The 26,771-nt window shown below is 42.7% G+C and overlaps 1 protein-coding gene across 3 annotated transcripts in view; it reads left to right on the forward strand.

Annotated features, from left to right (window-relative positions):
- Nucleotides 1-26,771, forward strand: part of RSRC1 (arginine and serine rich coiled-coil 1) — a 108,171-nt gene that overhangs the window by 37,713 nt on the left and 43,687 nt on the right. For all 3 annotated transcript variants that reach the window (XM_064665730.1, XM_064665732.1, XM_064665731.1), the window contains 2 exons: nt 13,582-13,618; nt 25,592-25,643. In XM_064665730.1, the coding sequence (XP_064521800.1) occupies nt 13,582-13,618; nt 25,592-25,643 (89 nt within the window). The remainder of the gene's footprint in view (nt 1-13,581; nt 13,619-25,591; nt 25,644-26,771) is intronic.

Below are 26,771 nucleotides of genomic sequence, written 5' to 3' on the forward strand. Positions count from 1 at the left end.
TAAAACCAGGGCTGGGGGAGTTTTGTGGTGAGGATGAAGGGTTTAAGTGACCACTGGAGAGGGGAGTGGAGCTTTGCTGGGTGGCTGTTAAACGCAGGCCGATGAATCTGCTTCGCATCTTTGATGGAGTGAGCAAATCTTGTTTGGGCATTAATTGACGTTCAGTTCAAAGTCAGACACAGCTAAAAAGAGTCAAGTATTTGCATTCAGATCAATTCCACATCCAAGAGATGGAGAATTCCCTCGGCTCTGACTTTGGGGTCTGTGTTTTCACTGTTAAAAAATATCTACCTGGTACTGGGCTGTTCTGGCTTCTCAAATCTTTCTGAGGACTTGGCTCTTTGTCCTTCAGCAGTCACGTCTGCTGATGTCCTGCAAGTGGATGAGGTGCTCCAGGCAGTGCTGATTCCAGCCTTGCTCATTCCTCACCATGGATGATGTGAGTGCCATACGTGGACTGGGCAGGAAAGCCTTTAAAAGGACCAATTTTTAATTCTTTTAAATTTTTTTTGGTGCCCCAAGAAATATGTCCTAGGCTCTGTCAGAGGTACAAAGACTGGACATTTTACTGATGTTTTATCCTTTCTTTGTGCAGCTTCTGGCATTAAGATGTACAAGGAAGAGTCCACCTTAAATCCCACATATCAGATAGAGTTTGCAAATTTTTCTCCATGGTTGAAATGATTTCATTTATTTTGTGTACAGTTTGAACATTGTTGTTCACTTTAGGTGTTGGCAATGCTGTGTTTCTTTCTGCTGCTGGGTAAAAATACATATAGAGATAACTATATGTGTATATATATAGTTATATATATATATACATATAGAGAAATATAACTATATTTCTCTCTGTTGCACACAGGTACAAGGTTTTCAACTTGATTTTTAACTTTTTTGAGTTGATTCTCCCAGTTTCTTCCACTCCCTGGAGTTGGTGCTGGTGGAACAGTCACCCATCCTAACACCTGGGTGAGTGGAAGCCATAATGACCAGAGAAAGGCTATATATGTCTATATATTAATGTTATATGTTATTTCTTTGTGTTGTTGGAACATCCTGACCTGTTTTAAAGGACTGGAAATCATTATGCGCAAACATTGCCGGAACTTTCCAGTATCTTGCAGGAACAGAAAGTTAAGCAGTGGCTTATCCTGTCACCCATTGTGTGAGAGGCCACTCGGTCCTGGGCATTGTGTTGAACCCCTGAATGTGGTTGATTTCTTGGAATGGTTCCAGTTTCTGGCTCTTCTTTGCAAGACACCATAATTTTGTATATTAAAATTGCAACTTTCAGGCAAAACTGAAAATCTGGGAAAAGCCAATATAGGAGACTTTTTTTTTTCCCCAGCAATATCGATGTGCTGTTTCTGTAGCTCACTCTGTGATTTTGCACAGTCATTCTGTGTTATGAATTTATTATATTATTTTTATTTAAGCCTGACTTTAATCTCTTTCAGAGCACAGGCACTCAATGTTCTCCACCACCTTCTGATCATAGTTAGCAAATGATTAATCTTGTTCTGATTAACATCAGCAAGGCTGTCTGGGATGCATTTCTTACAAAGAGGGAAATAAGAGAACTATGGACAGTGTTGTAATAAAGTAGGGAAAAATCCTTAATTGTGGGAGCACACAGAGCTGAAATTTTCTGTTGGTGAAGGGGTTGCTGCTGGAGTGGCTGCTCCTCTTTGAGAAGTGATAAAAGCTGGATTCCCACAGAACTGGGACGGGCTCTGGGACTGACTCTACCACCCTGAAGGTGTTGGCCTTACTTTGCTGTAAAAAAAGGCATTTTCATGTAAACCAAACTCACTTTGGGCTTGTCTTAGAGCATCACTGCTTTGGGAGTGGTTGGACTTGATGACCTTGGAGTTCTGTTCCTACCTTAGTGATTCTGTGACAACTAGAGGAGGGTCAGGTTGGACATCAGGAGGAATTTTGTCACAGAAAGGGTGGTCAGGCACTGGCAGGGGCTGCCCAGGGAGGTTTGGAGTGCCCAGCCCTGGAGGTGTCCCAGGAAGGCCTGGCTGTGGCACTCAGTGCTCTGGGCTGGGGACAAGGTGGGGGACAGGGGGGATCCATGGGCTGGGAGGGCTTTTCCAGCCTCAGGGATTGCAGGAATTCCTTCCTGAGCAGCAGGTAGGTGAGTGCTGGAGGGGACATGTGACAGATAAAAGCATTTCCACTGCAGAGTTCAGTGTCCACACAGAGGGGGGGCAGTGGAGGTTCCACGTGTCTCCATCCTAAAAGGTGTGAACTGAGGGGAACTGAGCCAGGTACAGCTAAAAATACATGGATTAAGGTGACTTTTATGGACCAACAGACATCCAACTCCAACTTATTTCCCCAGAGAAGACCAAAGAGCAATGCTGGGAACTTGAAGTTGACTTTGATGGAGGCTGCAATTTGTTGGTTGGGTTTGTAACTCGAGGTGGTTGTTGGAGATTCGCTGGGTTTTTCGCAGATTAGGAATTCTCTTCTGGATCATCCACGTTCCCAGGTCTTTCTATATGCTCTGTGACTCCTCTGGAAGGATCTGGCCACTGATTTGTTCAGGGTTTTTTTTGTAGAATGTTTCATTTCACCTCTAAGATTTGCAGGTACAACAGGAGGTGCTGGTTTTAATCCTCAAGATTCAAATTGCTTAAGATCCAAGTTTTCTTGGAGCCTGCTATGTTCATGGTACTTAATTTTTTTAGGAATCTCTTGGCTTTATTTAAAAAAAAATAACCTTTGAGGGAAATCTTGGCTTTTTTGTGGGAAATCTTGGCTCTAGAACGAGACATGTTTTATATTTTTGTCTTTTTTTTTTAAACCTAATTTTGGTCCAGTTGGTGGCAAATCAATAATGTGCAGTTCTAATATTTTTAATTTCGTTGAAGAAATGCCAAAATCCAAAATGCTTAGCAAGATTCTAGTGGGAGATGTCCCGGGCTGTGGTGGGGGTTGGAACTGGATGGTCTTCAAGGTCCCTTCCAACCCAAACCACGCTGGGATTCTGTGATTTCTGGTCTAGACATTGGACTTTCTCTGGGAAGTGCTGGGAATGAGAAGCGCCAAATAAAATAGATGATGTTGGTTTTTCGTGGCAGTAAAAGGTTAAAAGGATATTACTGAAAGCAAGAGAGTAAAATGAGTAAGACCAACGTGATGTGGTAACAACTTAATAGTGAAAGAAATGTGAAACCTAAAGGAGGTTTTGGTGCAACTCAACGAACATGAAGAGTTCAGAGAGAGTTTGAAGGTTTGGGGTCTTTTTTAGACTGTGACATTCTCTAAAAAAACCCCAAAACATAAATTGGGATTTAATGCCACTTGCAGATCTTGCCATGTCCTCCTCTCACCACAACATGTGGGACATCAAATTCTGGTGTTTTCAACCCAGGCACATCCTGGATCCATCTGTTGCTTCTGGGGTTCCTCTTGCAGAAGATGTGCAATAAACACCAAGGCCAAAAGCAATTTCAACTTTGATTAATTGTTCTCAGCTAATAACAGACTTGTATTTTATGTAGTCAGAGGCCATTGCAAATTACTGGAGAAAGAAAGGACAAATAACCAAGGTACAGAGCGATTGGTGTTGGGTGTCTAGAGCTGCTGTGCAATTAGGGGAGAATTAATTGCTCCTGGATTCCAGAGAACTCGTGGCCTTGTGAGATAATTGAGGAATGAGCCTGTTCCTACAATCCCCACGGGGCTGGTTTAGGTTCAAATCCTCTGACTTGGTCCAAGAGGAGCAGATTTTTTTGGGGCAACTCTAAAGGTCTTTTATCCTTGAATTCTGAAACATTGAGATCAAGATGCACTTGAGTTTCTGATTCTTGTTATTCTGAGTATTTGAAAGTTGCTTTTACAGCCTTTGGTGGTTTTGTGTCCACAGGTGAGCAGCCTTCTTTTGGACTGAGTGCTGTAAAAACCAAGGTGGGCACTGCTGTGCATGGGACCACTTCAGTGATCCCTGTCCATCTCCTCTTCTCCCTGACTCCAGTTTAGCTGAAATGAGTTAGATTTTGTTTTTTCCCCTCACCTTTTCATTACTTTTAAAGCACTTTCAGGTGATTTTTGTCACTGTCTGTTAGGCTTGGGTTTGGTCAGATGTGTTGGAGACTTGGAACAAATTTTTATTTTCATTTGATTTTGATGAAATGTTATTTCTTTCCCTTTATTTGTGGCCAAGGAACTAATTTCCTCTCAAGCCTGAACAACTTTACCTTTGTAAATTTTACACATTTCTCTTGCAGCACAGCCCAACGTGGAAGTTGTTAGGAGGAGATACAACTTCCTTACTGGAAGTTAGACTGGATTCTTGGAATGACTGTTTTACAGAAACCAAGAGACTTCCAAAGGTTTTCCTTAGGGCTACATTGAGTTGTGATGCAAAAAAAAAAAATGTTTAATTGTGAAATAAAGCCTGAAACTCAAAGCTTTTATGACCAGAAATTCTAAAAACTCTCTTACTGAAGGAGTCGAGGAGATAAAAACTAAATATCCTGAGATCAAGTAGATCTTTTCAGGAGAAGGAAAATTTTTACCTTGTCTAGGAATGGAAAGCTGTCTGACACTTCAACATATTTGAAACATTTAGGGTCTATTCCAAGTGTCTCCCTGTGTCCCTCAGGGAGGGAAATTCAGGCCAGATGAGAGAATGTCGAGGGATGAAACCAAAGGACCAAAACCAACTGCAGGGACACAAAGAGGGGCAGTGGGAAAACATTTCCAGTGGTGAGGCCTAAAACAGCTCGAGGTTTTTGGGCTCAAATTGGATCAAATGCAGTCCCAGGCAGCGGAATTTCAGCCAAGTGGTGCTTTGTGGGCTCAGCTGAGCCGAGCACGGTGCCCAAAGTGCTGCTCTGGCCTTAATGTCATGGTGGAAATGTGGAACTACCTTTCCTTGGTCTTTGGCTTTAAAATCTGTGTGTCCTGGGGCTGTTGGGTCATCCTGGTCCTTCACCTGAGCTGTGGAAATCAATCACTTGTTGGTTTATTGTTACTTGTTTTAATTAGTTGTTTGTTTTCCAGCAGTACCAGGGTCCTGCTGCTGCTGCTGGAGAGGGAGGAACCACATCCCAACTTGCTCCTGGGTTGTTCTGGGACTCCCTCAGTCTCACCTAAAGCCCTGACCTGCTCTTTGAAATCCATTTCAAATTCATTTCAGCTCCAAGTGCAGCATCTTTTGCTCCTTCATGGACCTTCCAAGGTCTTTCAAGATCCTTCCAAAGTGTGGGAACTTTTAATTTTTATTTTATATTTATTTTCAGGAAGCAGAGACAGTGGGGCAGCAAAACCAACTGTTTTAGTGCTACACAGATAAAGGCATATCAGGTTTGGGTTTGTTACTCTGTGTTGTTTTTTTTTTAATTATAAGAACATCTCTGTTTAAAACCTTTGAAGAAACTTGTGAAGTGCAAAGAACAAAACCAAAGCTGATAAATTCTGGTGTTTAGATTTCTCATAAAAGAAACCCTTAATTTAAAGGAGTATTTGCCTGAGGGGCAGATGGAAGGAGTTTGTCTGACTTGTAGTGATGGGTTATAAAAACAATCAAAAATCTAAGTTATGCAAATAGGATAAGAAGTGATGGGTGAGGTGAGTCCCTGAGTTTGAGAAAAGTGATTTTGCTGATTAAAAAAGTAAATTAAAAATATGTACAGCTGTCTTTGCCATGGGTTATGGGTAACAGACCCAAGGCTGGACAAGCTGAACTCAGTTCAGGTATTAAATACAGATATTAGCTTTGTTCTGGGGGATTAAAGAAAGAAAGGAATTAAAGAGATTTGTGATTTGTTTCCCAAGTTAATATAAAAGCTTTAAATTGCCACTGTAGAATCACTAAGGTTGGAAAAGACCTCCAAGATCATCAAGTCCAACCTTTAAATATGAATATTCAGTAACAGAATGAGCATCTGCACAATGTAACCAAGGTTTTATCTCACAATATGAATTTTGAGCAGTGAGCTAGAGCAAGGAGTGTTTTATTCACAGAGATTGGTAGAAAGTTGGGTGCCAGCAAATAAGTTTTAAAGGCTTAATAAAGTTCTATAAGATTTTCTCCTTTTGGGAAGAGTTCACAGCACAGTGTTAAAAAAATAATAACAATTAATCCAGATCAATTGGAGATTGCCTGGTTTCAGAGGCAGAATGCCTTTAATTGGTAGGTTTATTTGGATTGGATATTTAATGAGGAACTGGTTAATGTTTCTCTAAGCACAATTTTCATGAGCATTTAGTATTTTTTGACGAGTTTTTCTGAATTCAGACAGGGATGGAGCCGTTCAAACGCGGTGCTGTCTCAGTGTGGTGTAAAGTATTTACCAGAGATTATTCCAGAACTTGGTTAACGTGCACAGATAGTTCAAAAAAAGCCCCCCAACTAACCCCAAACTAAACAGGCTTGAGGTTTCCTTGTGGGATTTTTTTTTTTTTATCACCAGACTGAGGGCCTGAAGGAATAGAGGAAGTGAATGGCCACCAATGTATCCAAATATCTCATTTTGCCTCCGAGCAAGTGCCGGCAGATAAATGCCCATAAAGGGATTTCTTCCTTAAGCCCCATGGATTTTTTTTTTTTTTCTTTTTTGCAACTTTTTGTGCGAGTTAGAAATGAAAACCATTCATCCAGTGCCCCAAAGAAGGGCCTTATTGAATGGAATAACAGTGTAATGTACCATTGAAGGCAGGATTGAAAGTGATTATCTTGTTAACTCTTGACAGTTCCCGCCAGCTTGAAATAGAACTGGCAGCTTGATTTGCAAATGAATTAGAGCTTTTTCATTTGCTGCCAGGATCATCTTTTTATATTCTGATATGACAGATGCTATGTTCCAGCCCTTTGTTTCCCCTCACTTTCCTACTTGCAAACCAAAAACAAAAGATTACGATAGTCGTTTTATTTGCATCTTTTTTTCTCTGGGAGTTTTGTTCTTTGTCTGGAAGTTTTTAAGCCCCGATTTTTTTTGTTGTTGTCTCGGAGAATGGCATTGTTCCCGCGGAATAAAATTTCATTAGGTTAAGTACAGTAGTAATTGGGTGAATGAAGGGGATTTAGAAGCTTTCAGAAAATGGAAAATTGATTGTAGTCAAATTGTTTTAGTGCTCAGAACGTTTGAATTTCCTCCCTGCCTTGCACTCGCCGTGGATATTCCTCAGTTCTGCGAGCAGGGGGGGGGAATCTCCCGGTTCCAATATTTATCCTGCCAGTATGCAAATAGAAATACATGTGTAATTAGTTCCAGGCTTAATGCTGATCAACTGTGTTTATATTCCAGAGCCATCCAAACACAGATGGGAAGGTGCTGGGTATGATAATTACTGTGCACTCTTTCTATGTTCCTCATTAACCTGTAACACTCGCTACTAGTCCGGAGAGTTTTTCCTGTAGTTGTGCTTCCCAACATTAAAACTTGCTGGGCTTTGTTTAATATTCAGCCCAGCGTTCTGGGCATTTACAAAGCTGGGCTTTTTGCTACTTTTCTAATCTGTTTTGTACTTTGAGGCTAATTAGCAACACTTCCGACCAGCGCCGATGGCCGTGCTGGAAATGTTTTCCTCCACTTTCACCTACAGGATGTGTTTTAATTGAATATCTACGAAATAATATTACAGAGAAGGTAAACCAGGCCAAAGTTGTCTAATTTATTTAAGGCTGGTTAACACAGACAGTGACATTCTGAAGCCTGATGCTTCCTCATTTGTGTTTGCTGGGAATGCAAACGGGGATGAAGGAGGTTTGGCTCCTCGGGAAGGGAACCCTGAGCGTGGAACAGGAGGGCAAAACCCACCCAACCAAAACCCAGGGGGGAAAAAGCAACCAAACCTCACTCCGTGGGTGAAAGCTCCAAGGAAAACTGAGGGGGGAAAAACCAACCAAACCCCACTCCACGTGAAAACTCCAAGGAAAATTCAGGGCAAATGCCAACCAAACCCCACTCCATGTATGAAAACTCCCAGGAGTTGCATGTTCTGAGGTCCTTGCAGTTGCCAGGTTTAGTGAGGAGCAGCTTGAACTGGCCTCCAGGATAAAGAAATCTGCTTTGGTAATTCCTGGTATTCCCATGTCTGACCTGAAGTCTTGATAGAGCCCAATCAGGAGATTTTAGGGAGTTATTTTGGCTCTTGTTTATCTGAGAAATACATACAAAGGAAAGGAATATTTTTGTAGGGTCTGTTTGGAAATCCTGATTCTGTCTCTGGTTTTCCCCCCTCTGTTTAGCCTCAGTATTTATTTCAGTTGCATAAAATCTTGGATTTTACTCTGTCAGTCGGGGTTATATATAAATATATATTTCCCCCTCTTGAATATTTGATAGGGTCTCTTGGGTAGTGATTTTCCTTCTCTCTAGGATAACATATTATGGAAATTGTTTCACCTTGTGTCCTGTTTGAAGTCCCTGGTTTTAGCATGATTCAATTTACCTTTCATTATATTCCACTGAGTTCCTCAGCAGTCCCAAGTTATTCCAATATGTTTGTGTAGGGGGTGACTCCTGCTTTTCTTCCTGCTTTTTCTAAGTGACCTTCATATGATCTCCTTGAGTCTTTATGGCATTTAAATTTATTAGTAATTGGCCAAACCTCTTAGTGCTTTTTCCTGACAGGAGTGAGGGGTCCACTGAGCCAACCACCACCAGCTTTGGGGGCTTTCCAGGGTAGTTTCCTGATATTTTCCTGATACTTTGAAGCTGATATTAAGTAAGGGAGAACAAGATTCCAGTCTTTTTGGAAAATATGGTGGGTGTTTTTCCTTGCAGGGTGTAGGATTCCCCAACCATTCGCTGCTCTTGGTATGTTTTTTGTGCAGAAAAGATTAGAAAAAGCAGGTGTGGTCTCAGAAATTGTGAGATATTGGCCTTTAACCTCAGTGCTGGGAGAGAGGATCTTGACACAGGTTAGAAATGGGGGATTTCCATGTTCTGAGAGAGAGAAGAGAGAGTTACCAGCTGGTGGTGATGCCATTTGCTGGGATTTATTCAGAAATTTGGTGTATTAACAATGCTACTGGATTAAGGGGTGTCATAAGTTCCTTATCTGAACCTGATTTAGATGAGTTTGATCTTATTTACCTTTGTCTCCTCTCAACACTGAGCATAGGGAGGAGGCAGAAGGGACCAGGCAACCTCTCCAGGTGGGTTTCAGGTGTTCATCTCTTTTTGCTTTGCTTGTATTGGTGAGTGTTTAATATCTTATCACCTGCTGAAGTTCCTGAAGAGATTCAGCTGTTTGTTTTGAGGTTGTTTATCTAGAATGGTAGATAAACATCTAAATAATTGATCTGAAATAGCAGATAGAAGTGGGGATCGATAACATGCCAAAGAAAAATAGGAGGTGTGGGGGCTGCTCAGAGGAAGATTTGTAGGGAAGGCTGAAGGTTAAGGGGAGGATAAAGAACAGGAAAACATGAGGTTATTCCAGCAGCACCTTCTGCTGTGAGGCTCTTCATCCAAGAGGAATAGTGGGACAAAAGGGGATTATTTCAAGTGATACCTGACAGATTATTGACAGCATTATGTGATGTGCTTGTGGAATGATCCAAGAAAATTTGAAGGGTGAGAGAGCTCTGTGAGAATCATCTGTGTGCACTTGGGTGGAGTGAACAGGCCCCTGTTGGGAGGGTTTGGTGGCCTGACCCCAAAGGCTGGGGGTGACCTTTGTGCTGCAGCTCCTCGTTAGTGCTGAGGACCTGGGGGGAGTTCTGCCAAAGGCCTCGCTAATGATGAGGTGATTTATTGATCCCTTTGGCTCCCCAGGGGCTGAATCAGCCACTGGGATGTTTAGGGTGGAGTTCAGGCCACCAGGACGGGCAGGGGCTGGAGCAATTCCCTGGGAGGGTCCTGAGGGACTGGGGAGGGTTCAGCCCTGGCTTTGGGGGCACCCCATGGCACCCACCAGCCTGAGGAGGAGGGAGGTCACCAAGGAAGGGGATTTGGGCTCTTTGGAGTGGTTTGTGGTGGGAGGAGAGATGCAAAACCACAAGTGTGTGGAGCAGAGAGAAAGGAAAGGTGCTCCCAGTGAGGACCCTGGATCAGCAGGACACGTTCCTCCTGGAACTGGGCTTCCAAGGCCAGCCTGGATAAGACTCTGCACCCTCCAGAGGCCCTTCAACCCAAATTATCCTGTAATATCCATAGGTACAGACAATCCATAGAATTATTCCATGGCCTATGGATTTGAACCCAAAAACTATGGCAAAGAAAATATGTGTTAGATCTACAGTTCCTGGGTGAAACTGCTCTGAATTTGCTAATAAATAAATGTTATGTGATATCTTAGGCTACTTTATAATACCTAAATTTGGCTATTTCGAAGACATTGCACATTTTCCAGCTCTCTTAATTAATAGTTGCTTTGATATGGGGACTATTTTTAGGAACATGAATATATTCCAGACTAAAATCATGATTTCCAGCAAGTGCTGGTGAATATTTTTAGTTTAGTTTACTGGCAAAGGCAGCAGAACCTCTAAGTTAACACCACCTCAGTTACCTACTCTGGGTTTAAATAATCCCAGTCCTGGCTAAATTTATGGAATCCCAGAATAGTTTGGGTTGGATGGGACCTTAAAGATCATCCAGTTCCACCCTCTGCTGTGGAAGTTGCTTAATTGAATTCTTGGCTTGTTGTTACGGGTCCCTCATGACCATGATTCAAATGGAGCTGGAATTTCTTCCCCTGGCAATTCTGAAACATTTGGATTAGCCTGAGTGTTATGTTTGCTGGTTTAATGTATGATTTTAAATGCTTATCAACTGGTATTTTACAGCAAAAATCTTGGCTGTAGTGGGGAAACACCATTTCAGAGCTTTTTTGATGGGGAAAAAAAGGAAAACTCCAGAATAAAATCAAACTTGCCTAATGAACCAAAAAATAACTGTGGGGCACTGGAAATGATATGAAAGGCAAATATGGACTTTGGGGTGTGGAGTAAACAGTAAAATGGAGTAAAACATTATTGCTGATGGTGATATCAGATTACTAAAACTTGGTGGTGTTCTTTTGTCTGAGTTTGGGAATATTGGATGTGCATAAAGCTGCTCTTGGCTGTTATTTGTGGTGATTTTTGGGTTCAGATTTTCTGCAGAGGTTAAAGGTGAGGCAGAGCCATAGCCACAGGTCTGGTTATGCAGAGAGAACAGCTGGAATAGAGGATGGATGGGACTCTTATTTGTGTAATATAATAGAAACAATACAATTATATAGTATATAGAATTGTTTGATGTATTATAATCTGTAGCTTAACTAAAAGATCAGGTTCTGCCATGGCTGCACTGGTGGCTCATTGATCCCCAGCAGCCTCCAGCTGGGAAGGGTTTTCATTGGAAGTGACAGGTGCCCCAAGGTTTATTTAGGACAAGCTCAGCCTTGTCCTGGTTAGTTTGATAATGTTTTCCTTATGGATGTTCAACCAGTGCATTTCCTGTGTTAGGGCCTTGTGTTACACCAATATTCCTGTCTGTGCTGCCTCAACTACAAATTGGATGAACAGCCAGTGACACTTTTTCAATATTATTACATTAAACCAAGTGGATTTTGATTGATAACCTAATATTCAACTAATGCAAAACATCAATCATGGCAAGTATATTAATTATTTAATATTGCAGTCTAATTCAGAAATCGATGTGCTGCAGGAGGGGAAGGGAAACTCGCTGTTCCCACAAGACTTGAGACAGGGAATGATTAAAAAAGAACCCCCCTCCCAAACCCTGCTGTACTTGTGTGTGTTGGTTCGATACAAATCTTTATTCGTTTGCCAATAATCTCGTCGCATTTTCCACTTCAGGACCTTTTTTATCAGTTTTGAGCCCTCTAATTGAATGAAGGTTGTTCTCAGCACAGGGCAGGGGGACCTGCACAAATATTGATGGCGGGGACGGCGCAGGATGGGCCTGGGAGCTCCTCCTGCCACGTCCTGCATCCTGCTCCCAAAGAATCCAGTCCTTAAAGGCCTTTAGCACCTGAAAAATAGATCAGAAAATCATGGAATGGTTTGGGTTGGAAGGGACCTTAAAGCCTGTCCAGTGCCACCCCTGCCATGGGCAGGGACACCTCCCACTGTCCCAGGTTGCTCCAAGTCCCATCCAACCTGGCCTTGGACACTCCAGGGATCCAGGAACAGCCACAGCTTCTCTGGGAATTCCATCCCAGCCCCTCCCCACCCACACAGGGAGGAATTCTCCCCGGTATCCCATCCAGATCTTCCCTTCTTCATCTTAAATCCATTCCCTTGTCCTGTCCCTCCATCCCTTGTCCCCAGTCCCGCTCCTGGAGCCCCTTTGGGCTCTGGAAGGTGCTCTAAGGTCTCCCTGGAGCCTTCTCTCCTCCAGGCTGAAGATGTGGGAGACAATTTCTGTTTAAATATTGTATGGCTGAGATCAATACGTTCTTCTTTCAACATTCAAACTGACAGTGTAAGGAAAGTGCATCTTTTTCTGTCGCTTCATTAATGACCTTTAAATAGGAAAAAACCCTGCCCAGCACATTTTTGGAAAGCTCCATGAAATTATAAATAAAACCCTGCTGTAAAAAGTCTAAAATACAGTACAGCAAGGTGGTAAATGTGTAATTGCAGGTAGCCTTGTTCAATGTTTAGTATAATATCCTCCATTTGGCCATTTTTGGGTGTAAATTCACATTGTGCCTCTCACAGCCTTTTGAAGGGAGCAGAGCCTGGGGCTGGCACCCTTTGCTGGCTTGGGAGAACCCAGCTGGGCTTTTGCTCCTCTGCTTCGATAGAACTGAAAAATTACTGAAAAATTGATATTCTAAATTCCTCCTGCACTGTATAGTTCAGTAACTGGTTCCCTGAAACCCTCGTGGGTGGTTTCTCCTTGTTTGCCACGGGAACAACCCCCTTCCCCAGGAGGGGATGGTTTTGGAAGTGGGTAGAACCTGGAGCCAGTGGAAATGGAAACCAGTCCTTGTTCAGTGGTTTGAGATTTGGAGACTTTGAATTTGTTTACATCTTTTTTTTTTTTCCATAGCAGGCCGTGTTAAGGATTAATTTTCCCTCTGAATTCTTGCTTTTTCAGTGTTTTTCCTTTGATAGTTGGGTCCATTCTTTTTGCAGCTGCCTTTATGCAACGTTCCTGCTCATTTTCTACCTGTACATTTGGATTTTTTCCAGCTGTCAGGAATCAAATGCAAAGTTGCAGCGTGGCTGCCACGACCCCAGAGCTAATATACAATTCATTCACTCCATCACCTTGTAAATGGGCACAGAATTTTATTATTCAAGCAGTGGCAAAGCAGGACCAGAAGCCACCAAATGTGGGTTTGATAAATAGCCCCGTGCCCTGTCCTGGTGGATTATTTCCAGTAGAAACAGTGGGATAATTACATTAAAAATGTTAATTTTAAATGCGTGTCCTGCTGCAGTTTGTAGCAATTCAAAGGCAGGTAATGTTTGAGGGTTTAAATAATGAAGATAATCAATATTTTTTTAGGTATTACAGGTAAATACATTTATTAACAGTAAAAATTTTATATACTCAAGTAATTATACGGCTTTACCATTTCCCAGTTAAACATAAATTGTTGCAGACAAGGGTTTAGCAACTATTTAGAACTTTTGTTCTTCTGTTACAGGGACTCTGGAAACATCAAAGCTGGATTAGAACATCTGGTAAGTTTTAATTTTCTCTTGAACATTTGCATCATCTTTGATATCTGCATTCCAAATGAACACTTTTGAATGAGCTTTGAATACCTTGAATTGAGAAAGTCAACCATTTCCCAGAGGGTCAGCCTACTGTTATTATGTGAAGGCACTCACATTTCCATTTATCTCCCCATTTCAAGGGAATTTTTAATTTTTTTTAAATTACTTTTTTTTGATGTCGAGATGAAATAAACGGGCCTACAATCCTCGGATTGATGATTGCCTTCATTATAAACAAAACTTGTTTGGTGTTGGATTTTTGGCATATCCTGATCTGAAAACAACAAACTTGTGATTAAAAAAAAAAAAAATTAAAAAAAAAAAAAAGAGAGAGAGAGCCAGAGACACAATCAAATATTCCATGCATAAATATGGTGTGTTTTAGTCATTTGGAGGCTTTGAAAGAAGTGCACAGCTTTGTGTTTTCTCTTGTCTTTGCTTTATGAATAATGGATCGGCTTAAATTCCATTCAGTGCTGCGGCAGAAAATAATAATTGAGGTGCAAAATATTTTTGGGTTAAGTAAACATATTAAACCAAGTGGTGGCAAGCCAGACTTAGCATTAAAAACCCATCAGTTGATCAAAACTGGAGGAAATACAATATTGTCACAAGTCAGAAGCTGGTTGAGCCTCGGATGGTTGTACCGGCAATCCCTGGAACATTAAATAGTTCATTTAAACAGGTTCTTAAATCCCATTAAGTTAAAATATTCACTGTTAACGACACGTCTGGCTCAGTCCATCGTGAGAAGTGTTTAAATTGCTGTTTGATTTTTATCATGGAATGTCTAAACAAGCCACACTGTCCTATCCTGCCATGAAGATCAAACCTCGATTCCTCTGGCACACGAGTGTCGGGAAAAATCTCTTGTTGCTTCCCATTTTGGGAGTCACTCTGGGAAATATAATTTGTAGGAGCCTGGGTACCAATATCTCCCTGCAGTGCCATGGGATGGGAAGGATGTCTCTCCTGGCACAGGTGTCAGCAGTTCCCCTCTGCAATGGTGGCCCATGAAATGTTCTCCTGCCGCTCCTGGAGTTTGAATCTGCAAATGGAACAAAGAGCCAGGTTTTTAGAGCAGTTGGAGAATTCATCTTGTTTGCTGCTTCCAGGGGTGTTTCACGTGCCACTTGAATCTCTTAAATATGTTTTGGAGGTGTTTCCTTGCTCTGCTGGTGTCAGGGAGCTGTGATCCGACGGGTTCCCAGGATTTTTCTCGTGTGTTCTGTGCCTTGACAGATGACCATGGCTGGGATTTCTGTGACAGCCTGAGCTGCAGGGCTGATTTATAACAGCACCTCATACCTGGAGGTGGGAAGGAAGAGGCTCTGGGGGTTTGGAGTGGCCTGGGGAGGTGGGGATCAGGAATAGAGGTCACTGGTGTGCAGAGTTTCCCTGGGATTGGGGCAAAGTGTGCCAGAAATCTCCTGTGCAGAGTGGGGGTACCTGAGCTGCTGTACAGGGTAACATCCTCTGTGTTTGACTGAAGTTGTGGCTTCGTTAAATTGAATTTGAGGGAACTTAAAGATCACCCAGTGCCACCCCCTGCCATGGGCAGGGACACCTTCCACTAGCCCTGGTTGCTCCAGTCTGACCTTGGACACTTCCAGAGATCCAGGGGCAGCCACAGCTTCTCTGGGCAACCTGTGCCAGGGCCTCACCACCCTCACAGCTTCCCTTTTCCCACCCTCACAGCCAGGAATTCCTTCCCAATATTCCATCTAGCCCTGCCCTCTGGCAGTGGGAAGCCATTCCCTGTGTCCTGTCCCTCCATCCCTTGTCCCCAGTCCCTCTCCAGCTTTCCTGGAGCCCGTTCAGGCCCTGGAAGGGGCTCTCAGGTGTCCCTGGAGCCTTCTCTTCTCCAGGTGAACCCCCCCAGCTCTCCCAGCCTGGCTCCAGAGCAGAGGGGCTCCAGCCCTTGGAGCATCTCCATGGCCACCTCAGCGCTCCTTCCAATGTCTTCTTTCATTGGAGCAACCAGAAAAAAACCCCACAAACCCCAAAGAACCAAAACCCCCAAACAAAACAAGCCACTCCTTTATTAAGTGTTCACATTTAATGTTACTTCTTTATTGTTAATTTTAGTATTTATTTAAGTAACATAAATGTTGCTTCTTTGTTAATATTTATTTACCAGCTTTCACAATTTTTTCTTGGAGTTTGATTTCAGTGTCACCTCTCCCTGATTGTCACTGTCTCAGTTTCTGGTGGTCACAGCTTGGTGGTCCCTGGCTGGCCCCTGGACAGGGATGTCTGAGAGAGTTGTTGGCTTTCTAATGAGCTGTAAAACCAAGCAGCCAATTATTTGTGCTCACAAACAATTAATTAACGCTCTTAATAGGAATAATTATGTTTGTCTTGCTATGCTGGCAAAATTCCATGCTGGTCAATTATATTCTGCAGGCTGGAATTGTCTCTTGCTGTAGCAGTGTCAGGGTGAAGGGAGGGTTGGGATTTTCCCTGTTGAAAGTGTATTATTTGAAAACAAGCTATTTCACTATATATTTTTTTTTAAATGAAAAGCGTTCATTCTCGCATATCCCAATCATTAAACCTGAAAAAAATTCCCTAAGGAAAACCACTGTGGTGTTCCTGGGAATTACAATTTTCATGCCCCTTGGTTTCTGACCAAGTTCCCCTCCTGGGTGAGATCCCTGAGGAGACTCCTCTAGTCCAGAAGAGAAGGAAGCCTTAGAGAAGAACAGGAACGTGCTGCTGGGGTACAGTTATGGCAATTTGGCATGGAATTTGGGGTTTCTTCATAAGAAAACAGGGGATTCTGTGAAGTCTCCCCCTCTGGCAAGGGAAGAGCCACATGGACAGAGTGGGTGTGGGTGGATATGAGTGGATTGTCTGAACTTCATAACCTGCTTTTCTTCTCATTTGAGCAACGGGATCAAAACATCCCAAATCCCAGACTGGCTTAAAGCTCATCCAGTGCCACCCCCTGCCATGGACAGGGACACCTTCCATAGACCAGGTTGTTCCAAGCCCTGTCCAACCTGACCTTGTGATGGGACCAGACTCTTTATCCTGGAGCTGCTTCAGGAGGGAGTTGTGCAGAAAGTCTCTAAGAATGGGAAATTATCCTGAAAGTAAAATGTGGAAGTGAAATCCTTTCCTGTATGAGGTTAGTGGAAGGGGAATGGTGCTGGGATGTGCTGGTGGTGTCAGAACCCTTGGAGATCACGGTCTGTAGCTTGTGGTGCCATAAAAAATGCTGATGCATTTATTTCCTTCCTCATTCCAGTCATCCACATCTCATTTCTTGCATGTGCACAGAGCTGAGGCCTTTTACACATGACATGCTTTGCTTGTATGAACTCTTCAGTCACTGCTGCTTGTTCAGGTGAATATTAAACTTGAATCTTCAACCCTCTGATTTTCATCCCTTATTAATTATAAGGGATAGTTTCACTTTGAGGTTGATACATGTAACTCTCAAAGGATTCTTCCCAATGTAAATCTCTAAAATGAGTTCTCCTGGCAGGTCATAGTTGTGCTGAGCACTGAGATTTCCAGTTGAAAACGTTGTCCCAGTCTGAGAGGAAGAGATTGAGGGCAGGGGATGGAGGTCAAGGTGATTTTTGTGTCCAGGACATGCCTGGGGACTTCCCCTTGGGCGCCCTGAAGTGCCACCAAGTTTCCAGCCCTCGCTTCCCAAAATCAGGGATGGCAGCAGCCTGGGAGGTGCTTTTTGAGGAGCAGTGCCAGGGCTGGCTGTGTCCCCACTGAGAGGGTCCCCGTGGTGTCCCCGACCTCGGCAGTGGCCCCTCAGCCAGGGTCGACGTTTAAACACTGTCCCTCCTCTCAGCAGTCTGTTGGAAACCTTTCCAGCTCCTTCAGAAGCTTTGGATCGGGTTCATATTAGGCAATCACGCAGCAGAAGATCAATGGCTTATGAATATCCATGGAAAAAGCCATTCTGTTTGGCTCCATTTGCCTACGGGGATGAAATACGGGCTCCTCCTCCAGAGGGGCTCTGGAGATCCGAAGGATTTGTGGAGAACCCACTGTCCTGAATATGTATTAAATTAATGTGCACACACCACTTTTATTTGTTCTGAGGGTTTTGTGCTTTTTAGCTCCAGATATTCATCAAACAACTGTGGTATCAAACTATCATAGACAGAATATGTTAATGGGGGAATATTCAAAGGGCTGAAATAGTTTGTTGTTACAACAGCGACAAATTTGGTCTAAACTTTGTAAAAGAACCCAGTTTTACCCTGTCACTTTGCATTAGCAGCCACCTCTGAAACCAGAGCAACTCCACATGAAACAGCGCCGGAGGCTTTAATGTCTTTGTGTCTTCATTAAAAAGTAAACTTTGATCATCCTCGTTTAATAACGTGCCTCCGCCAGGTTTGGGGACCGCTGACCTTTCACCCACCTGACCCTCGGGCCTGGCATTTTTTTTAACTTCGCTTTGTCGTCCCTTCTGTATTCGCTCCAGGAATTTGACTCCCGTAAATTTGCCAAGGCAGGCCGGGGTGTCGTCACGGATGGATGATGGGGCCGATGGGAGGGAGTCAATAACTCCATGAGATATCCCGAGTATCACTTCCCTTGGCATCCTCCCCAAGCCCCGACCCCGCGATGCGATGGGGGCCGATTAGAAGCCGCCGAGGTTCGCGCGGCGCCCCGTTAGACGAGAGCGGCGCAGAATCAGAGGTTAATCTCCAAACAGATTTCCATGCTTATTACTCTAATGATCCCATCCTATTCCGGCGTGCCGGGGGTCGGACGCGGGCGCTCGTTAAGCGCCGCGGTGATTGGGGCGACCCCGCGGCTCCCGTAATTGCGCCGCGTTCCAACGGGGAAATTACCGCCGGGGAAGAACCGGCGGCGCCGCGTCCCGCTCGCTCTCCCGCTCGGGGGCAAAGGAGAGGAGGAGAAAAAAAAAAACTAACAAAAGAAATATTGCATTAATTTTCAAATGATGATATTCCATTTAGTGCCTGGGCCCCATATATCAAAAAGGGGGAACTGCTCAGTTACTCTCGGCGCTTAATCTTAATGGTATCTGTGGATGTCAAGGGCACGGAGGAAATTAAATCGGAAAGTGCAGATAGACCTAAGCAGACATTATCTCTTGATGATTGCAGTTTTGATAGGTATTTCAGTGAATTTCATTTTCGCAGAATGCTGGAAGATGAGTTAGCCACCAGATTTTCTCATTTTTCTTGCCCATGATTTATGTGAGTTGAGTATAAAACTTTTTATGGGAGCGCAGTTGCGGGAGATGAGAGGGAAATTAATGCACTGGGTTTCCATCTCGGCCCCGCGCCCGATTGTCAGCGCTGTACATCCGTAATGGGGCCATCATTATTCAGGGTTGTTTACATTCAAAATATGTAATGAAATCTGTTCAGAATAATGAGGGAAATAAAAGTTTCGAAAATTGTAAAGGTCATGAAGTTTGAGAAATGATGCAATGCTCCCAAAATAACATTTAGGCAATATAAATTACATTATTATGCACCAACTCTGCCTTATAGAGACATGAAGATAAAGTGCTTTCGACTAGTAAAATGCTGTTAGTGCTCTCTGAAGTATGAGAATGTGTAAAATGTTTCTGATTTCATATTCTGGTTTTGTGCATATTGTGGAAAAAATATATAAAGGAACTTTATGGAGGGCAGTGGCTGCTTCACCAGCCCCAAGTTTAAATGCATTTCCTGGGAGGGTTTTCTCCAACAAACAAACGCTTTGGCATAAGTGGAATTAGTTATTAATCTAATTACTGGGGCCACCGTCAAATTCAGCTTTTTAAGGGGTTCTTTCTCCTCTTCTTTTGGGGATTTTACATGAAGGTCTTTGTGCTGATTGTGTTTTATTGCATATCTTGGGTGCAGAACAGCCCAACACTGGAGCGAAGCATAAATTCACCCAACTCTCTGTGGTCTGTGTCTAAAATACGAATCTCTTCGCCCTGATTTTATGCAGGTTCTCCTCAGAATAATTACGTTTCCCCCTCCACATTTTATGTTGTGTTTATTTGTCAAAAGAAGCAGCCAAAAGCAGGAAACCCAGGTAATTCTTTTAAAAGTTAAAACAGTCAGGAGGGGAGGGGAGTTGATCATTGAATCTTAGAGCGAAGAGAAAATGCAGTATTTTATTCATAGTGTATGATCTTGATTAAGCTCAGATTAATTCCTGTGTAATTAGGCCTGATTTGGGGTGGGACATTAGATTATTTTTAAACTGAGTGCTGATTTAGAGATCACAAGATCCTGGTGATGTTGGAAATGCTTTTCATTTTCAAAATGGTTTTTTTCCTACTATTTTTCAATGACTGCATTTCAATCCAAAGATTCCAAAGGGAACGTGATTCCCCTTTTTCTGAAAAATTTGAATGTATTTAGAGAAGATGGTGGGAGAAAATAAACCAGTAATTCAAGGCTAAACTCCTCCTGTTCCTGATTAATCCCTGGTACCTGTTGGTTGTGCTCCTGTGTTTCCAGCCAGTCCAACTGTTTGCAGAACAGTTTATAATGTGTTAATTAAACATTTTGATCAAAACCCGGGTTTATCTGATGCTATTTTCATATAAATGTGCAGCTTAATTGTAATATACGGTAGCAGAAATATAAAATTATAAAAGAGAAATGAAAATCCGCATTTAGAAGCTGAATATTAATCACCTTATTGTTTTTTAAGCAGTGGGGATCGTTGCTACCTTTAATTTTGGGTTCCACTCGTCCTGTAATGCTCGGACTCAGTTCAAATTCAGCTCAGGAATTAATAAACTGAACAATTTTCAAAGGGTAAAGGAAGAACTGTAGGAATTTTTAGAGCAATGACCAGATGATGCGGATGCAAAAAATCTGTGTTTTATTAACTCTTTATCAGCACACTGGACTTTTGGGGGTTGTTCCTCCATTTCCATGCAAATGTCAGTCTAACAGATGATATTCCAGGCTGCAAGTGAATAAATAGATGGGGGGTAATTTTTCAGCCTTCAGTGTGTGTCTGGATCCAATATTATCTCTATTCCCTCCCTTATTAAAGGCCTCACGCAGAGTTTATGGCCGTGTAAGTTGAACATTTCCAGTAATTTTTCCTTTTTAAAAGACCCGGATTAATTTATTTTTAAACCTTATTTACAGCTCTCTATTTCTGCCGACTGCTTAATCCAGTTTTCTGTATCCACTCCCAGTAGGAAGCCCCTTTTTCCTTGCTTTTCCTCAATAATTTTCACTGAAATTAATACATTACATTTTCTGGTCCTTTTAAAGGAGCACTTGCTGCAAAAACTGATTTGGATCCTGAAAATCACTCTGTGTCTGGGAGTTTTTTGCCACAGCCTTTGATTTTGTTCCAGTAATCCATTGTTGCTTATTCCTCAAAGGTTGGTTTGGTTTTAGCCTCAATCAGATGTGATTTTCCCCCCACCTTGTGTGGAACAATCAAACGTTGTCTTTCTGGGAAGCAACGTTGATTTTTTGGGGGAACAGGTGGATCTGTATCCAGTCAGGACACTGGTCCTGTACCTGAGTGTTGCTACTGATTAATTGGATCAGAGGAAAAACTCCGACTCAGACATAAATATCATTTTACCATCCAATCTTTTCAGCTGATTTATGGCTGAAAACGTGGAGGTTTAATTCAAATAGTGCCAGATGTGCTTATTATATTCCTGTGTTATTAATTCATCTTATGAATTCTTCCCTGGGATTTTATTTTGATGTGTTTAATGTGAAAAATGGTCCTCTGACAGTTTGGAATTTGCCACCTCAAAGGCTTATGTGAGGAAAAGATGCTGATTACAAGTTCTCAATCTCTGTTGTCTTTATTTTTATTTTAGTATTTTATGCTCCTGTGAAGTATCCTCTCAGACAAATAAGTTCTTTATTTTCAATGTCTTTGGTAATTAATTTTTTTAATCACCTGATGAGGAATAAGTGACGGGAAAGGAATCCAACATTTCTCTGCTAAAGAAACCTCCATGATTTGATCAAAATCTATTTAAAAGCTGCTTTGTTGCCCTTTCCCTGTTGAGCCACATTTGCTGGCAGTGGGATGTACAATATTCCAGGGGAAGGCAGGCCCCTGACTTACAGGATGGATTGCAATGGAATTATGGATCTTTGTCCCCTTTGTTGTCATTCCTTCCCTGACTGTTCCGAGCACTGACACCCCGAGGTGGCCTTTTGGCTGCTCCTGATGAGGCCCAGCTGGGTTTTCCCTGAATTGGTTGGTTTTTGGGAATGTGGTGACATAGGGAGAGTCTCCCCACGGCATTCCCTGTGTTTATCAGCATTCCCTCTATCCAACTCTCTGGGTTATCACTCTGCCTAGTTAAGCCTGTCAGTGTCCTGTATCCCAAAGACTGGCTTTCCCTGTAAATTGGGAAAATAAATTGGATGGGCTGCCATCATTCAGTGTCATTCCCAGATCCCCACTGCAGCTGTAAAACCATTCCAGTGTAACATGAACAGGCAGCAATTTCTAATTCCTGGCAGAAGTGGATTTTGGGCCCTGATTCCTGATTTTCTGGTCTTACACAGGACTTGAATTCAAACCTTTTGCCACTTCCAGGAAAACATCAGCTTGTCTTTCCAAGCCCTGTATCCCTATCCCTATGTTTGAGAGATAGGACAGATTTGGGAGATGGTCTCCACTGTTTTACCAGTGGAGACTCCACTCAGTCAGTCAATCAATGTGGTTTGGTTTCCTTTGCTCCTTTCTCCATGGGAATTCCAGCCATTCCATGGCAGGGCTTTATCCCTTGGGAACAATCCTCTTCATCCCAACCAACCCCAGCCTCTCTGACACCTCATTCCACGGCGGAGACCTCTCCTCTGCTTCACTCCACTTGGGAATTTCTCTTATATTCTCAACCTTGCCAACCCTTCTTTTCTCGGGAATTCGTTCCAAACAACATTTGCTTTCGGTTTCTGACCCCCTTTGGAAGAATTCCCAGGAGTCTTGGGCAGCCACCTCCTCAGACAACTGGGAAATGTGTGTTTTGTTTGTTCTTTTTGTTCATTATGTTTCTCCTTAACCTTTTTTTTGAGCTCATCAGGTGTTGGGAAAGGTTGGATAAATGTCCCCAGGAAAAGGATGACAAGGCTGGAGTTAAAGAGGGAGGATGGATTTGTGCTCAGCTTTTGAGATCATATGTGGAGGTACCTAATTAGTGCTTATTCACTGAGTCCTTGGGGTATTGTTCAGATTTTGCTTTTAGACTGGAATTTTCCTCTTGAAGGCCAAAGGACTGTTGGGTTTGTCTTTATCAAATGCAAAGAAAAAAGATTCGGGTAAAAAACCCCACAAAAACTGATCACAGTCACAATTAATTTATGTTTTTATTGAGATATTTTAAGACAGAGAAGTCCTGTAGGTAAATTGTGCCCACCCAGTGTCGTTAATGATGAACAGAAGGAACTGAACATGTCCAGTTTTGGCACATTTTAGGCATATTCTGTATGAAATTCCATAGCAAAATTTGGGAAGGGAGCATTGCCCCTCAGAATACTACAGGCCATGAACTGCTGCAGTCTTGGGATAATAGAGTTTTCCAGGGATGCCAAGAGCCACGTGCTCTGCTCAGCAATGTTCCCAGTCCTTGGCTCCAACAGAAACTTGGACTCTCTTCATAAACTTCACGTTTCTCAAGTTTTTTTCCCAATTTTTCACCTTTCTCAGTTAAAAAGGTTTGTGATTCATCCCAAGGAGCAGGAATAATTTAACAAATAAAATCTATAGCTGAATTAAAGGGTTTGTTCAAAGATATTAATTAGTAAATTAGTAAATTTAAAAGCTGAATCCCCTCGAAATGTAATATTTTGGAAGTCAACCATGGCACTCCTGGCATGTCTGGAGCTGCCCATCATACACAGCAACTTGTGGAGGGGGGGTTTACACAAAAAGCACCAAATTTAAAGTTATGAGACACTGGTTTTAGCGTAATTTTATTAAAAATACAAAAATTATCAAAGCAGTAGTGATGGGATTCAGTAGACGAGCTGCAAAGAAATACAAGGTAAGAAGGATGTGTCACATCTTCCTAAAACAACTGGCATGAAAAATGGAGTGCATCTAGTCAAATTTTAGCTTGAGATATTAATAATAACTATTAATCAGTGGATATCTGTGGTTTGGGGTGTCCTGTGAACACCAGGAGTTTCTGAAGTGTCACTCCAGTGTGTCACCAGAGACTTTTGGACGTGGGGAAAATCAGTCACTGGAGACGCTTGAGACACCTCAGGTTGTTTTAGGATGTGCTGGGTGAGGAATTTTAGGGAATTCCACGGTTGGTGGGCACCTTCACCAGTTGCCAGCAGAAATACTCAGTTCTATTATTTTTTTTTTGGCTCTATTTGAATTCTTTACCTTCTGTGTCATGCTTGAGACCGCGAGGAAAATACGAGGGTTCATTTTGCACTCGGTGCTCACCATCACCCTCATAATGTTTCCTCCACCAATCATTTTTAGGTTTCCTGAGGGCCTTTCTGAATTTGTCACTTAATGGTCTCCTAAATCAATAGTAACCTCCAGGAGCTGGTTATTATCACACATTGCTGGTTGTCCTCACGATTGCTGCCGGCTCCTTTGAGGGTCTGATGGTGATTTTCGGCTGAAATGGTCTTTGTCCTCCTTTTCCCGAGCATTGGCCTCATCCACCGGTTGGAAAAACGCTTTCTGGGGCCAACCTAGTCACCTTTATTTAAGAATCCTTCATGTACTTGTTGTTTAGGGCATATTGATTGCTAATAAAGGCATCTGTGTGGAGTTCTCCTGCGGGTAAAGCCATGTCCGTGAAGCAATTAGCACTTGGTGTGAGGGCAGAGGGGAAGGCGCCTCCAAAGCAGCTGCCTGGGCAGTTCCCAGTGGGATATTGCTCAGTAAAAGAAGGATTTTAGTCTGTCCTACCTTAAACCAACAAGACACACTCGTACCTCCATGGCAGGAGTAGGAAAAGGAGTGGGAAGAGGGGGATCAGTTGTGTCAGGATTGGTGGAGCTCCTGTTTTATCCCATCTATCCCTGCCCTCTGGCAGTGGGAAGCCGTTCCACCTTGTCCTGTCACTCCATCTCTTGTAAATAGTCTCTCTTCATCTTTCTTGTAGCTCCTTCAGGTCCTGGAAGGCCACAATTATGTCACCCTGCAGCTTCTCTTCTCCAGGCTGGGCTATCCCAACTCTCTCAGCCTTTTTTCCCTGGATTAACACTTGTATGGGAAATGGGGTGAAACTGGGAGGGTGCAGACTCCAACTGGTTATCAGAAAAAATGTTCCAGTGGCAGTGTCTGCCTAGAAGAGTTTTCTAAGCACTAAAAATTTCCATCCCTTTGTTTTTAGTGCAGAGCAGAAACCTCCCAAACTTTTCCCTGACGCTTCCAGAAATAATCAACTTCTGAACTCCGTGACAAATGGGGTTTGTGCATAAATTTAACTGTGGCAACGTCTGAGTGGCTTCAAATTTAGAGGGGTGGCAAGCACATTGGACACAGTGCAACATCACTGGGGAGCATTTGCATAGTGGGGACATGGCCAACAATGTGTTCCCTCAGCCCGGCAGATGCCAAGGAATACCTTAAAGGAGAGGAAAACATCCAAAGGGAGCACGGGAGGAGTGTGCAAAACTGGCCACATTAATCATGTTAAGGGCAGCTTTGGAGTGTGTTTGTGAGCCCTGGGTTTGTGGGTTTGTCCCCAGGAGCGGGGAGGGTTTGGTGGGTGTGGGTTCCAGCCTGGCTGTGGTGGTGGAGCTCAGCCTGGTCCTGGTGCCACAGCACAACGGGGACGATATTCCTTGTCAGTTCTGAAGATTCCCTTGCTAATCCCCAGCTCAGTGTGGCAGGGCTGGTTTCAGCTGGAAGGTTCTTGGCTGGTGGAAGCGGGAGCTCCCCGTTGGCGCCGGGAACGCCGGACCTTGAGTCTCAAATGTCCAAACACTCCTAAGGTTGATAAATCCTCTTTTTCAGACTCCTGCTGAACAGGCCAAGGCCAGGCTACAGCTGGTTCTGGAGGCAGCTGGTGAGTAAAATGATATTCTTCAGAAATACATTTAATTTTTGTAACATCAGATAGCAGTTTTATCCAGTTTTTGGCAAATGTTGAGTCCCGTTCTCTGTAAGTCACTTAAATTCCAGGTTAAGATGAATCTGGTTTGCATTGTCATTGGTAAATCCCTTGAAGGAAATAAAAATAAGTGGTGTTTTACACTTAGACCTCACACGTTTGTCCTCTGGCTGCTGCTGTTACCGAGACTTTATTCTGTGCCCTCCAAAATTTGGGGGTTTAAATTTTTTTTATTTTCTTTCTTTATTTTTTAGGACTGATCTGAATTAGTACATGTATATATTTATATTTATTTATTTGAAGTGATGGCAAGCTTTCCAAAAGGCTTTTCCAAAGCTTTCCAAACAGCTCAGATCAAGAGGCAGATCTACAAATTAATTCTCTACAGACAGAAACATTCCTGTATTAACATTCCTATTTTGATTTTCTTATTAAACTGTGTCAGCTTGTCACACAAGAAGGAAAGCTTTCAGTATTTCATATATATTGTAATAAGTCCATGTTTCTCTTTAATTTCCTATTTGCGTTTTTAACTTAAAAGCAGCAATTTCCAAGAAAAATCTTTTTTATTTTTAATTTTTCCCCTTTTGAAACCTTTGGTTTTTAGGAATAATCTTCTCACATTGCTGGTGTCTGTTTTCCAGAAGAAATCCAACTTTTCACATTGTCTGCCTTCCAATTTGTTCCTTGTTCTCCAGAACTTTTAATAAATCCTTGAAACATGTAATTATGAAATAGATGTGACAGCCCTGACCTCAAAAGCACAATGTGTGTGTTCTGCTCCCATCGCTCACACCTCAGTTTTTCATTTCAATATTTGAATTTTAATGTAGAAAAGGTAACTCTGGGCTGTACATCATCACGACCTGGGCTCCAAAATTTCCAAAATCATAGCAAAGGTCTGTGGCATTGTTGAATTTAAATATTCACCATTGAGGGCTGAATATTGGATTGGAGCTGTAAGTTGTTCATGAAGAGCCAAAGAGACTTAAAGTCTTTTTTGCCACCCAAAATACAGACAGAAGTCCTTTCCTGGCTTTATTTAAGTCTTGGGCATCTCAGGCCTTTATGAAATCACCCCCC

This window comes from Pseudopipra pipra, chromosome 10 (assembly GCF_036250125.1).
Source record: "Pseudopipra pipra isolate bDixPip1 chromosome 10, bDixPip1.hap1, whole genome shotgun sequence".
Taxonomy (NCBI): Eukaryota; Metazoa; Chordata; class Aves; order Passeriformes; family Pipridae; genus Pseudopipra; species Pseudopipra pipra.